The sequence below is a fragment of the Apium graveolens genome, chromosome 2 (assembly GCF_009905375.1).
Source record: "Apium graveolens cultivar Ventura chromosome 2, ASM990537v1, whole genome shotgun sequence".
NCBI lineage: Eukaryota > Viridiplantae > Streptophyta > Magnoliopsida > Apiales > Apiaceae > Apium > Apium graveolens.
The window spans coordinates 305,111,373-305,125,839 of record NC_133648.1 but is presented as its reverse complement, the minus strand read 5'-3'; the positions used below and the strand labels follow the sequence as shown (position 1 = coordinate 305,125,839).

The following is a 14,467-nucleotide window of genomic DNA, read 5'->3' as shown; positions in this document are numbered from 1 at the left end:
ATGAGTTAGTATATTTTAGTGCAGTTCGTGTAAACTGTGCATGTTGTTCTATAAAACATGTCACGGATCCTTTGTTTAGATGTAATAAACAGATCTGGCAATTCTGTATTCTCTTAAGAGAATTAGATGAGTTCTTATTATTCAAGAACACAGATTTTTAGCACAATTAATATGACTTAATATAAATCAAGTGAGTTTTCATAATTGCTTCTGTCTTTTACTTTGAGCTAATTATCACTACAAATTCATATCTCACTCTTCAAATTCCACCGCCTGAACAACAAACTTGATTTCCAAAATAGTAAAAATCAAGAATATATATCAAATATAGATTATATATATTCAAATATTTATTCAAATACATCATGATGTCTAATCTAGAATTCTTCGAGAATTTCGCTTAAAGTGATTGGATGAGTAAAAATCCCTATAACAAACAAGGATGATGATAAACGACTGTAGCTCTAGCTAATCGTGCAACGAAATGAGTCAAAATTCTAGAGAATTATATCAGACTTGATTCCCTATAAATACAAAATATGTAGGTCATTGATCGTGGAACGTTCACCACTTCATGCTTGAGATTAAACACATTTTCGTGTGATCATTTTCGTGGTTGTGCACGACTTGCACCACCGTTATTCATCGGCATTCAGTAAATTTCGTCCGAACGAATTTAAACATCCAGTCAGGTGTATCACGGAAGCTCGGGTACAGTGGTTGAGATTAGCAAGACTTGACAAGTGGATTCTAGGAGTATCGTGTCACATTTTGCCACAACAATTATCATTGATAAATTGATTATGTTAGCTTAGCGAAAAAAGAAAAGGTTAATAATATTGAAAATTTTAAATATGTTAGCCACGAGTGAGAAAATAGCAAAATTTGCACAATTTGTATGTGAGAAGTTTTTTGTATTTGTAATTTAATCGGATGTATTTCCCAGTTGTGGTACTTAGCTCATGTCTTACACTACGCGGATTAGCCACAATGAGAGTACGTACTGCAAGAACCAAATTCCGTAACAGACTATATTATAAAATCCTTCATAGACAAAGTACACGGGGAGAAATGGAGAATGGTATAAACTGGCTATTAAAGTATGCTTTCTGCAGTTGTGCTTATTATTACCTTCCCAGGATGCAAGTTATTAAATGCGAGCTGCGTGTGCTTAGAATCACAGCCAAGGGCTATTATATATGGGAGTGGCAACACTTTTAGCATGAAGATACTTATCAAGTCCGTCTATCCCCATATCTCTCCCAAATCCACTCATCTTATACCCTCCATAAGGAGAATCTCGGTCAAAAGCAAAGTAACAATTTATCCAGATAACGCCTGCTCGAATTGATCTTGATACAGTGTTGGCTGTGTCCAAATTATTGGTGATAACACCTGCTGCCAAACCATATTTTGTGGCATTAGCTCTTCTAATCACCTCACCAGTGGTCCTGCAGTATTTTCACCAAACAAAATATCTATGAACATTTAAAGGCTTAGCTATACAATACAAGAAAAAAAAATCACACTTACTTGAACTTCAGGACTGACATGACAGGACCGAATATTTCTTCCTTTGCGATTATCATATCATCCTGAGCAAACAAAAAAACCAAATCCCAACTTGCATAACCATGACCTGACAATATGATTTCTTATCATCATATCTGAGTTGGAAGCAACAAAAGAAAAGTGTGTACCTTAACATCAGTAAATATAGTTGGCTGAATATAAAATCCCTTTTGGCCAAAGCGCTTCCCACCAGCTAACAAAGTGGCACCTTCCCTCTTGCCATGTTCAATGTACGAAAGTATTTTCTCAAATTGTTTCTTCTCGACCTGCCCCAACAGTAATATAAAAACATGGTTTCTGATAAACTGCGCAACTACTTTTTATATTCCAAAGCAATGCAGTTGTTAGATACATATAAGTTCAAATATATTTATAATTCCATGGCCATACTTGAGGTCCTTGCTGAGAATCTACATCAAATGGATCCCCCACTACCCATAATCTGACTTTCTCTTCCAATTTCTTCACAAATTCAACATAAATACCTTCCTGGACAAAGACACGGGAACCGGCCACACAAATTTCTCCCTGGAATAACACGAAAAATATCTGTTCATGTATGTCCTTTTGTATAACTTCAGTGATAAAACTGAGATAGGCAATATAAAGGAATCTACTTGCCTTATTATACAGACTTCCTAAAAGAGCTAGATCCACCGCTTTATCAAGCTCTGCATCATCGAATATTATGACGGGAGATTTGCCCCCTAGTTCAAGTGAGACTTGTTTTAAGTTGCTCATTGCTGCAGCCTGCATTACTAAACGCCCCACTTCTGTGGATCCTGTGAAACTTACCTGTTGAATGTACCAAAATTTGACCATCAACGTCTCTAGTCTAATGAAGCAGACGAATATACTTATAACAATCAAGATTTTTTTTTAAGTTGAGCTTGCAACAACCTTATCAATGTCCATATGAGAACTAATAGCAGCACCAGCTACGGGCCCGTAACCTGTTACAACATTGACCGCTCCATCTGGAATGCCTGCCTGTATTAAAGTTGAAATCTTTTTAGGTTGATTTGTGTTAGATTGCAAGTATTAATCCCTTCGTGCCACAAAAATAGTCTTTTTTGTTGTCTTTAAAAAGGTGTTCATTATATTATATCAGGATACAATATCTACAATCTTGTGATGATGCTATCAATTTCAATACTAATAAGTTTTACTTGTGTTAATCAATTAATCGTTGAACAAATATGTATACTAGCTGTGCATTTGGCAAATGGGACACTTTATTCGGAATGGAGTGGAAAGAGTACTACTTTTTGCAAGATACTAAGTGGATGTCTTACCAGCTTCGTCAAATGAGCACAGTACAAAGCTGAAAGAGGTGTCTGCTCGGCGGGCTTGACGATCATGGTGCAGCCAGCAGCTAATGCTGGACCAACTTTCATTGCAAACATTTGAGTGGGGAAGTTCCAAGGAATGATGTGCCCAACAACACCAATGGGCTCACGCAAAGTGTATGCTTGAAACTCCCTCGACATTTTCAATGTTTCTCCATGAATTTTATCTGCTACACCTGCATAATAGCGGAAGGTTTCTGCTGCACCCGGAATATCAATATTCTTGCCATCATGAAATAGTTTTCCTCCGTCAATTGCATCCAAAGCAGCCAACTCTTCTGCGTTTGCGTCAATCAAGTCGGCCAGTTTCATCAAAATCCTTCTCCTTTGCTGATCATCAGCATAAACATTATACAATTGAACATTCTAGAACAACAAGATGTATCAGTCGAGCTTATTGTTTAAAGAAACATGACACAAAATACTGCACTTAACTCTAAGTTGGAATTGCTCATTGTTCATCTTATTGTTTGTTATAAAAAGACTTCACAGGAAATAAAGATATTAAAGAGAGAACCACCACAACCAAGCAAATTGAGTTTCAGAGAGAATATACTATATGAACTTGGAAATCTTTATTAGGAAAAGTTACATATGGGAAAAGTTTACATTTCCTTGCTCATTCTTACCCATTTACATTCATCAGCCCTATTTTTTTATAGCAAGAGCTAAAAATTCAAAAATGATAGCCTCGTTACTAGTAATTTTATTACTTCAGATACATACTCCAGTTCCCAGTCCCTTGTTTGTTAAAAGTCTCATGGAGGCTTATTTTGGCAGAAAGTCCTTATAGTTTAACTTGGGAACGTGTAAAAAGAGATTCTTGGAGATGTTTTGCATACTATGAAATGTTTTTGTTCAATCATATTGTCATTTCCATCATATAAACTAAAACGTACTTACCAATAATCCCATCAAAGGCTAAGACAAGTTGAACATATTTTATAAGCTATACTAACTTCCCCATATGCTAATTCAGTTGAATCTGAAATGCTACTAACAGGCAGATACAGGATGAGTGCTTACAGCTCCTGATAAGCGAGGCCATGGTCCATCGTCAAATGCATCACGGGCAGCCTGGACAGCCAAATCAATATCTTCTTTGATTCCTTGGGCAACCTTTGTAATTACATCTCCTGTTCTTGGGTCTATAGTCTCGAAAGTTTTACCTAGAGATAATATCTTGTTGAGCAAAGGACAACAGGTATTGGTTCAAAGTTTATGACAATTATCTCCATCTGGGATGGTGAGAGACTGAGAGTTCTGAAGCAATACATTGAATCATTAATTGTATTATTACATTTCGTTACTTGTCAGATCATGTGTATTTCATGTCTGCTGACTGCTATTACTGTCATAATAATAAATTGTGCCTTGTTGTGGGACTTGTAGAAAATACCAAATTATTGCTGAGCAATTACAAAATCTAATTGTTCATTTTTGTTGGGGGATCGGACTGAGGGTCGGTAATAATATGTTAACTAACAATAAGCTGCATGAAATTATTAACAAACAAATTAATAGTAACAATAAATTCGACTTTAACACTAACATGGAGTGTTTTGGCACAGAGTGACAGAACTATTATTGATACCTGGATCGAGTGTTCATTCATCCATATAATGTTAAGATATCGGCAGAAAAGAAAACGTGGTACTATGCCTCCACAAAATATCTATAAATAATTTAAAAGTTACAAATTTTTGCGTTTTCCACTAATAAATTTAGAGTTTGTATAGTCGACATATACTAGGCGCTAAAATTTATAAATTTGGCTAAAACAAGCCAAACTTATAAAAATTTGTAATCATGTGCCCTGAGGCACACCTTAGAAAAACACATAAATTTATTATACACATGATTTATATACACACACTTCCGCATGCAAAATGTTGATTATGATCTACGGTAACGTAAATGAACGTTAAAAATAGTGTTTTGAGCCTTTAAACATGTACTACATAGTATGATGAAAGGAAGTGACCAGAGAGTAACGAGCCGGGATGGAACTAGGAAATAAAAATTTGGAAGTAGCCAAGGAAGAAATATATAGTAGAGAGTTTGATGAGTACAAACCAGAGACGGAATCAACAAATTGTCCATTGATAAACAGCTTGGTGAACTTGATTTCAGGAATCAACTCCATCTTCTTCACTGTAGCAGCTTCTGTTAGCTTTCCATTGCTTTCCCCACTCATTTTTTCTATCTCAGCTGCAATTTTTGTTTGTCTGAGGGAAGATTAGTTTACTTGTGTTTGGTTTTCGCTGCAATAACAACACACACACTCGTACGTATATACTATATATGCACTACAAACCGGCACCACCTGACCCATGCTCTTTAAGCCTTGTTAGGCAGGCACACAATCCACGGGTCCACAGCTTATTAAAAGATGATAATGGGCTGTGGGCAGCGGTGTTCATGGGTGGGTTTGAAATTTTTTAACCCATTCTGCGAAAAATAAGTTTTTAACTCAATTCTACCCTGTTTTGGTTGGTTTGGGTCAGTTTCATGAGGTTAAATAATTTTATAAAGAAAAGTTTGACCACGATAACATTGCTCATTATGGAAATTTAAGAAAAACTAAAATAAGTAATTACAAATTTAGTAATGTAGATGGTTTCGTAATTCAAATGAATAAATGCATATAAACATTGATTTATCGATAAAAGTATGATATCTATACTATCTATCTATACTATATTATAATAGAAAAAACATTAAAAGTTTGGTAGTCGGTCGATACTTACTGAAATTACTTAACAACCCTTACTTAATTATTTCAATTCTAATTATTGGGTCGATCAATTCTAATTATAATTGATATTAAAGTTAAATTATTTTATTATTTTACCAATTTCAATTCTATTTTATATCGATTTCTATATCATTATAATTTATATTAAATTCAACTTCTTCTACCAATTTATATTTTAATTCATATCGAGTTTTATATTATTCTAATTTGTTATTTCGGGCTAAATTAATAAGCAAACTAAATATAATTATTAAGATTTAGTTGATATGTCATGTGAATCGGGTTAAAATAAAATAATAATACTATCAGTTCTCCTAAAAAAATTATAAAAATGAATTTGGATAAACAAAATAATATATTTTATTTATTCAAGATAAAAAAACACATTATACAATTGATTCAAACTAACACAAAACTAAAATAAAAATTCAATTCGATCAACAAAAACAAAATAATATATACTAATTATTTAGTCTAAAACAAAATTATTTTATTGATCCACACTTAAAAAATAAAATTAAACTAAAAATAATTAGCTTGATTTGGTCGGTGTATTGGGCATCAAGATAAAAGAAAATAATATAAATCACTGATCCAAGATAAATCAAATTAATATTAGATTAAGTATAATTCGTATCTTATTGATGTGAACTAAAAATGAAATTTTAATTAAAACATAAATATTATTTTTTTAAAAATACACATAAAATTATCAATAAAGCTATATTGTTCGATAGTAATATTGTCTTTTGTAAATATCTTTTATAGAATTTCTGTTAATCAATTAAGTAGTCAACATGCTAAATAATATTTTTTAAGGTCCCAATATAATTAAGACATTATATTTTTAACATCAATAAAATAATAATTTCGTTATAATAACATTTCTCTCATTACCAATGCTATCACTTTAAATGAATTTAAATGTTCTAAAAAGTTATGAACATATACGTATACTAATAAAATTATTATGAAGTCATATATTTTAAAGTTTTAAATGAACAAAATTAAAAATTATTTAAATGTTTTAAAAAATATATATAATATTAAAAAAAACTGTGTGATCCGTGCATCGCAAGGGTTATAAGTTAGTACTTATAATATACAATTGCATAGAATATATATATATATATATATGTATATATATACAGATATTTTAAACTATTAAACAAAATTTATAGTTTAAATCGAGTTGTGTTGGGTTGGTCGAAAAAATGTAAAACCCGAATCTAATCCATTTAATTCGGTTTGAAATATTTTTAACACAATCATATATCGGGCTTTATTTATCGATTAATCGGCCTTTCGGTTTGGTCTGGTTGGTGAACACATGAACACCCCTAGTCATGGGGTATTTATTATTTTTATCAGGTGCGGACTTCTTCCAATATTTTTTTTTTTTTGCTATTTTTTCTTGCAACATTTCATAATCAAATTTTTAAATTTATTTGGTTAACAAGCGCTTTTTGTAAGTAATTTTTAATTTTGTATATAATATTTTGAATTAATTTAATATTAGTATATTCGTGTAATAGTAGTATTATATACGGTTTTTTTACTAGCACTTTATTGATGTTGATTTTGGAAAGGAGCTTTCCTTCGACATGGAAATTTTCAATTTGAGGGAGGTGATTAATGCATCTTCTCCTCACTCTTTTTTTCTGTAATCAAGGAAATTAAAAAAAAGAAGTAACTTGGCTATGATTATACAGAATAACAATGACATTGTGCGAATACAAATACAATTTAGTTGATCCCATCGACATAGACAATAATGACATTGTGCCATTAAATATGTAGGCTTCTGATGAGGTTGATCTCGTCTACCTTGCACTTCTGAAAGGTTATTTAAAGGAATAATATTTAGGTGGAGTGGGAATGTTGACTCCCATTTTAGACTCACGGCAAAAAAATTGTGTGAAAACTATGCATTTTATGAAGATGCTCTTCTTCGTCACAAAATAATAAACATAAAGATAAAAATAAAAATAATTTATATGGATTGTACATACACAAGAAAATATTAACTTTAAAATAATAATACGATTATTATAATTAAAATAGACTTCTGGCTTTTAACTATTTTTTACTTTAAATTACTATCCTCTTTATTTCAAAATGACTATTCACTTTTGATTAAAAAAAAGTTGGATCTTCTTTTTACTAAATTAAATTTACTATTAAATATGAATATGTTAAGTTAGTTTTGATCGGTCGAGTCTTGTCATCAGGTTAAGTCATTGTCATTTCCTTAAAAGGTGAGCATGTTCAATCATTTAGTTATATGAATCAATCTATTAACACAGTAGCAGCCATGAATAACATCTTTCTGGATGATGAAGAAGGAGGTGCCAAAATAAGAGAAGAGGTGATGAGAGTAGACAATCTGCAAAACCAAGGATTTGACGCCAGATTATGTATCGCTGGACGTTTCATTACAGAAGGCCGAGTGGATTTTGAAGCTATGTAACACACTTTAGTCGTTTCTGGCAAACTAGATGATGTCCATACATTGTTTTTTTACAAAAAATGTTAAAAATAAATAATTAAATAAATAGATTACACCTATTACAACATATTAAATATATAATGAGCTATATTTTTTTCCACATAGACATCATATATTTTCTTTTAAGTGATGTAAAATCAGATATTTAACATCGATTTATTTAGTAAAAGGTGATGTCTATGTTGACACTTAGACATCAGTTTTATCCCAAACAAAGTGATGTATATATTCCTTTTAGACTTGAACATGTCAGTCTTTGACATCAGTTTTTTAGGCAAAAGCGATTAACATCAACTTTTTATATCAGTTTTTTTTCACTAAAAGTGATGTACAATTGCATTTGAGACATCGGTATTTATATATTAAAGTGATGTACAATTATTTTTTTGACATCAATATTTATTCATTAAAAGTGATGTACAATTATTTTTTTGACATCAATATTTATTCAATAAATCTATTTAAGCAATGAACTAACTAAACACTTATATTCAGCAACATAAATATCAAGTATCTAGTTTTATTACAGAATCATTCAAAACCAAACTAACAGCTATTGACCTTGATGCATATAAGGTCAATATTAATCATTAGTAATTTTATTGTCATCAGCTGTAGCATTGTATTAAATTGCAACAGATAGACGCTTCAAAAGCAGGGATCCAAGCCCGGATCCAGTGCCACCTCCAACAGCATTGAAAACAAGAAACCCTTCCAACCTAGTGACTTTGTCAGCAAGTTTTCTGATATGGTCCAAACAGGGATCAAAGTAACAAAAATTACTTGTGTAATGCCCACGAGCAAAGTTGTTAGCAGCATCCTCTTTGCCATTGATCAACTATTCAGGGTGAAAGAGTGGGCGGTAAGTTCCAGTCTTGATCTCATCAGGGTGAAAACAATTTGTGCACCAGTCACAAATTGATAGAAAGCTCGTTGCTGCTCTGGGGTGAATTCCCCCATAACCTCAAGTAACTAATAAAAATCACAAGAAAACATATTACAGTTTCCATTGTGCTAACATAAGGATACGGTTTGGGGTTATTTAAAGGACACATACATTGATAATCGGAGGACTTTTTACAGTATCACCATGGTGAAATTTTATGTGATCTGCCAAGGTCTCCATCTGCACAGAAGAAACTTCAAATTTAAGTATGTGTCATACTGTAAATACAGGCTTACGTACATAGTTACCGAATAATAACAAAAGTAATTACCTCCCATAATTCTCTCCGACCACAAAGCAAATAGTCCAACTCCTTTGCTCGGTACATCAAATTTGCAGGGAGGTGAAAAGATTTGTATCCAATCACTTCACTCTGTTATTGATTTTCATATTCTATTTCAATGTACCAATGTGGTTTTCGTCCAAAAGATTGGATTTCTTGTCTAAATTTCTCTTTTGCAGTTTTGCCTTATGGTACGGATAGGTAGTTGCTCATATTGAGAAGCAAACATGTAGTACTTATATTCTGCCACCAATCTACTTCAGAATAAAAGGAAGTGTGCGTAGACCGGTTGTTAAAGCCCTAAACCATACCGTCCTGGAAAGATTTAGCATCCATCAATAATACTCAAATTGACAACAATAATCGCTGCGATGCAGAGGCCAACATGCCAATCGAACTAATTGTCTTACTTGTGAATGTGTTCAGTGCAATAGACTACAAGCAAGGCAACTGCATATACCTGATGATGTAATTCCCTTTTTTGGCGATCATTTGGAAAATTATTATTGAGCGTACTGCACATAGTTAAGCACCATTCAGAACAAATATGGAACTGCTAAGAAAATGAAGATAGGGATCATAGGATACACATAAAAAGATAAGTCCATTATGAAGCATAACGATGGCAAAATGGTCTACAAGTACTCTGTCACCATCCACGAGTGCGGACATCATACAAATACGATTGAGCACTAAGTACTCTACATTCTAGTCAGACAGTCAAAAAAAAAACTAATGACCCAAAAGATCTCAGATGTCTATATAAATCAATCTCATAAATCTAAACTAAAGGTTTTAAAAAAACAGAACAAGTTGCAAATTACAAAGTTCATCTAATTTATAGAATAAAGTACAAAAGGAAAAAATATCAGTCCTGAGGCACCACATTCTCTTTTAAAGGATACACCATGGAAAATGAAGAAAAATTAACTAAAATTCTTAAACAGTAACCTGAAAACTGAGTACTATACTAATATATGGTATTGAATCTGTAAAAATGACATGCAGCATAGTTGAAGAAATTTAAGTCCAAAAGAAAATCTTAAATCGTATATCATTGGATCATTGAATATTAAGGTTGTGAAGGATCTAAAAACCAGTTTTATGCATAGATTGAGATCAGAATGCTTCTTATATAAAGAAACTAGAAATTGTTCGAAGAGTGAACTTTGTTCAAACTGTATTGTGTAAATAGAAGAGTTTTGAGTGCACTGAATAAAAGTTATCAGCTACCAACACTGAAAAAAACCCTGTTGCAATAAGCTTTATTATGACTTATCGATAAGTCATTGTAGAGTTCTCTAAGTATTAATTCATAGAGATCTCTACAAGCATAATTTTAGACTTATAAATAACTCAAAACTGAAATAATTTAATCCAATAAAGTATTTTGGTAAATACTTTTGGCAAAATTATTCTGATCTTATTTTGATTTATTCAAATAAAAATTGGAAACAATTCAGTCCACTTTGGACAGACTGGGTATTTATTTGACATCTCGATAATCTTATTTTTAGTTCTCTACAAGAATAAAACAAAATGACTTATCGATATGTTTTTCACTTATTAAAATGACTTTTCGATAGACAAACTCCAAACGTCTATTTATGAGTTCTCGACAAGTCATTTACTTTTACTATAAATACCCAGACATCTCGATACACATATACTTGCGCCTTCGAGAACTCTAAGTGACCTAGCTTTTTCAATTCAAAACCGATTTCTCTCTCATTTCAAATCCTTTCTCACTAATTTTCTTACCCATTCACTCTTACTCAACAATAATGGCACTCAATATTGTTAGAGCTAAAATCCCTAAACAAGGAACCAACTATCTCTCTTTCACTGATGCTAACCAAGCCCCTGAAAGTTTCAAGGAGTTTGAGAATTTTTTGTCTGAATCTTATCTTGTAGGTGCCTTAACTGCTAACCCAATCCTATACTTGGATGCTCTACATGAATTCTGGACAACAGCTGTGGTGAGAACTGTTATGAATGACAAATCTCTGTCCTTAGTGGTAACTTGCTCAATTGGAGGCCAACAGATAGAGTTCAATGAGCAAGATGTGAATGCAGTTTTGGGTCTTCCAATTGTAAATATAGTGGAGGTGCCAAGACAGGATGAGCTAGCTGAGTTCATGGATTTCATCAACTATGGTGAAAGAATCAACCTTGCAACTCTGAACAGAATAAACCTAAGGAAAGAATGGTCCTTTGTGTTTAATTCTATAGTAAGGGCCTTCACATGCATGAAGACAGGATATGACAACATCTCAAGTGTGGTGCAGAAGCTGGTGTTCTCAATAGCCCACAACGGACACTTGAATGTCGGTCTATTGATCCTGGAAGAACTTGCCACCAGGCTAACTATGCCCCAATCTGCAAGAGGTAAGGAAAGTTTTTTCTTAGATTTATTATATTTACTTTAAATCATAAAGTATCAAACATACATTTGCTGAATGGTATTGACAATACAAAAATAGGCAATTATAAGCAAGTGTCCAAAATTATATTTGGTTCACTTACTACAAAGAATAAGGTAAATGTGACTCTTAAAATCACTCCATTCATGATGGAGAGGTTTAAAACTTACCTTACCCTATGCCTGACATGAGATCAAATGCACAATCTAGTACAACTATGATCCCTGAATATTTAGAAGTACAAATACGGGAAAACCAACAGGGGCCTTCCCAAGCTGAGACCATTTCTTCAAAACCAATATTAGCTAGGAAACCAACCACTTCATCCTCTCAAAAGGGTGAAGTGAGTAAAAAGAAGAGAAATAAAATAACCCTTACTATACCGAATGAGAGTGGTGAGGAACAAACACCAACTGAGTCACCCTTGGTCAGAAAACCAAAGAAGGTTAAGCACACTGAGTTGACCACTCTAGACACCTCTGCATCCTCTCAAAAGGATGCAGTTGTAAAAATGGGGTCAAAACAGATTCTAGAGACATCCTTTCAATAGGGTGTTTCTATTGAAAAGAGCATTCTCTCTGATGCACCTTGTAAAGAGTCTGCACCCGCACTAGATCAAGTTCTAGTGTACGAAAGAAGAAATAAGGATGATACACACAATGAAAGCACATCTATTAAAGCTTCCTCATTCACTCAGGGGGAGCTGCATATACTCATGATCAAACTCTACTTATCTCTCAAATTTTTTCTTTTCATAGTGAACTTCAATCTAATTCTCAAGTGCAACCCCATTCAAGTGACTTGGTTCAAGAAACCTTGCTCACCACCCAGACACCTCATTTAGATGGTTAGAGGCTACTAGCTGGGGTAGACCTTAATGACACCATCAAAACCATGGGGGATTCAACAGTTTTTACTGAAGACCTCATGGAGGTCACAAATGCACCTTTATGTGCAAATCGGTCTTCATCGACTGCAAGGTCTGAGGGTAGTACTCCTGAGGGAGAGCTATCTAAATCCTCTCCAATTCAATTGGAAGTTCATGTTCTACAAACAACTCCCCTCAAAATCTTGGCTGAAATTGCTCTGACAATTGAAACTGGGAGTACAATTTCCAATGACCCTATTATGGGAGAGGCAAGTATAGCACATTTAAGTGACAGTGTGGTGCAAGACACACAAGGGTTTAAGGCTGTTGCAAATGACAGTAGCACAGTCAAAACCCCTCCAATTCAAATGGAGGTTCCCACAACTAGTGAGGAACAACACCCTGTCATAACCACAGTGCAAACTGTGAGTTCAACTGTGACTCATGTCACAGGTGTTCCTGGCTCCTCTCCAATCCAAATAACTGAACCCTCAACCTCTGAACAAATTCATCTAGTCTCTGACTAGCTACAAGAAGCTGCAACTCAACCTATTCTTGAAGATTTCAGGGTTGATTAGCTAGAAGGACTTGCACAGATCTCTCAACAACTCCTCATATCAGATATGTCCAATCAGGACTATCAAGCAATCATGTTATCCTATCAAACAGATGTGGAGGACCAACATGACAAAATAGTAGATGAAGCTAGCAGAGATGTAAACTGTGATGCCTGGTTGGATAAGGAATTCAAGATAGAAATGGACACACTCCTGGCACAGTTTAGATAAGAGTATCGCACCATTCTAGGAAGCAATGCCATATGCTTGTCTCCACGAGAAGTCTATGATGCAGTAAATGAAGTGACTAAAGCTCAAATCAAGGCCTTTCACAATTTTGGGAAGGCCCTCACTGTCACATTAACTGGCCATCAAGACAAAATAATGGGAATGGTGAGGAGAAAGATTGATGGGATAATCCCCTCACAGGTAGAGATCAAGAACCAATTCAAAATCTTTTCAGAAAAAATGTCAATATATGATCTAAGCGGGGTGGACAAGAGTATGACACAGCTAAAGAAGTCCTTTGTAGCTCAACATAAGGTAGTTCAAGATCACATAACAAATTCTAATGACACAAGGTGGAAGTTGGATCAAATGCACACTGCAAGATACACTCATTCCCCTTTGGTCATTGATGAAATACAGAAGCATGTGAAAGCTTCATTTGGACCATCTACTTCTACCTCTACTTCAGGTTCCTCTACTCAAGATATTCAAGATCTCAAGGCACATGTTGCTTCTCTAGAGACCTCAAATGCCTCCCTAAATGCACAAGTCCAGGCTTGGACTTTGTTAGGTCCCAATGAGTTTGTAAAAGGGGGGGGGGGGTTGAATACAAACAATACCGAATAATCGAATTAAATGCGGAATAAAAAATGTGAAACAAAATTCAAGTTAAATAAAAATATTATTAAACTTGAAAGGTGTTACAACAACTGTATCGATTACAAGGAATTAATCTCAAATTAATTATCACAAATTTAGAATAAATTCGACATGAACTTTTTCTATTTTTGCAACAATTAGAATCAAATGCTAAACGCAATTTGAGATTAAGTTCTAGGGATTTTAATCCGCTAGATTGTTACACAAGAACAAGATTAATAATTCTAGTTGATTGGATTTAACTTTGCAATCTAGAAATTTGATCTTGAAGTCTGCAGAGAAAATGAAATATTGTTCTGCTTCTTTTTCTTTTT

The 14,467-nt window shown here is 33.7% G+C and overlaps 1 protein-coding gene across 2 annotated transcripts; it reads right to left on the bottom strand.

Annotated features, from left to right (window-relative positions):
- Positions 1-1,017: 1,017 nt before the first annotated feature.
- Positions 1,018-5,252, bottom strand: LOC141708656 (aldehyde dehydrogenase 1-like). Of its 2 annotated transcripts, none has more exons than XM_074512396.1 (9): positions 4,998-5,252; positions 3,948-4,090; positions 2,868-3,287; positions 2,473-2,562; positions 2,190-2,367; positions 1,963-2,096; positions 1,701-1,838; positions 1,534-1,595; positions 1,018-1,451 (listed from the first exon to the last, which is right to left on the bottom strand). In XM_074512396.1, the coding sequence occupies exons 1-9, from the start codon at positions 5,116-5,118 to the stop codon at positions 1,178-1,180; spliced, it is 1,560 nt and encodes a 519-aa protein (XP_074368497.1). In that variant the 5' UTR covers positions 5,119-5,252; the 3' UTR covers positions 1,018-1,177. The 2 variants fall into 2 exon arrangements, with proteins under 2 accessions (XP_074368497.1, XP_074368498.1); XM_074512397.1 differs by having other exon boundaries at positions 2,868-3,251; positions 4,998-5,248.
- Between the last annotated feature and the right edge of the window lie 9,215 nt (positions 5,253-14,467).

Excerpts from the sequence above, each read along its gene's own strand:
- LOC141708656 (XM_074512396.1), bottom strand. The coding sequence starts at position 5,118 with ATGAGTGGGGAAAGCAATGGAAAGCTAACAGAAGCTGCTACAGTGAAG. Across the intron at positions 3,288-3,947 it reads GGCCTCGCTTATCAGGAGCT|AATGTTCAATTGTATAATGT; the intron begins GTAAGCACTCAT and ends TTGTTGTTCTAG. Across the intron at positions 2,097-2,189 it reads AAGTCTGTATAATAAGGCAA|AAATTTGTGTGGCCGGTTCC; the intron begins GTAGATTCCTTT and ends TATTCCAGGGAG.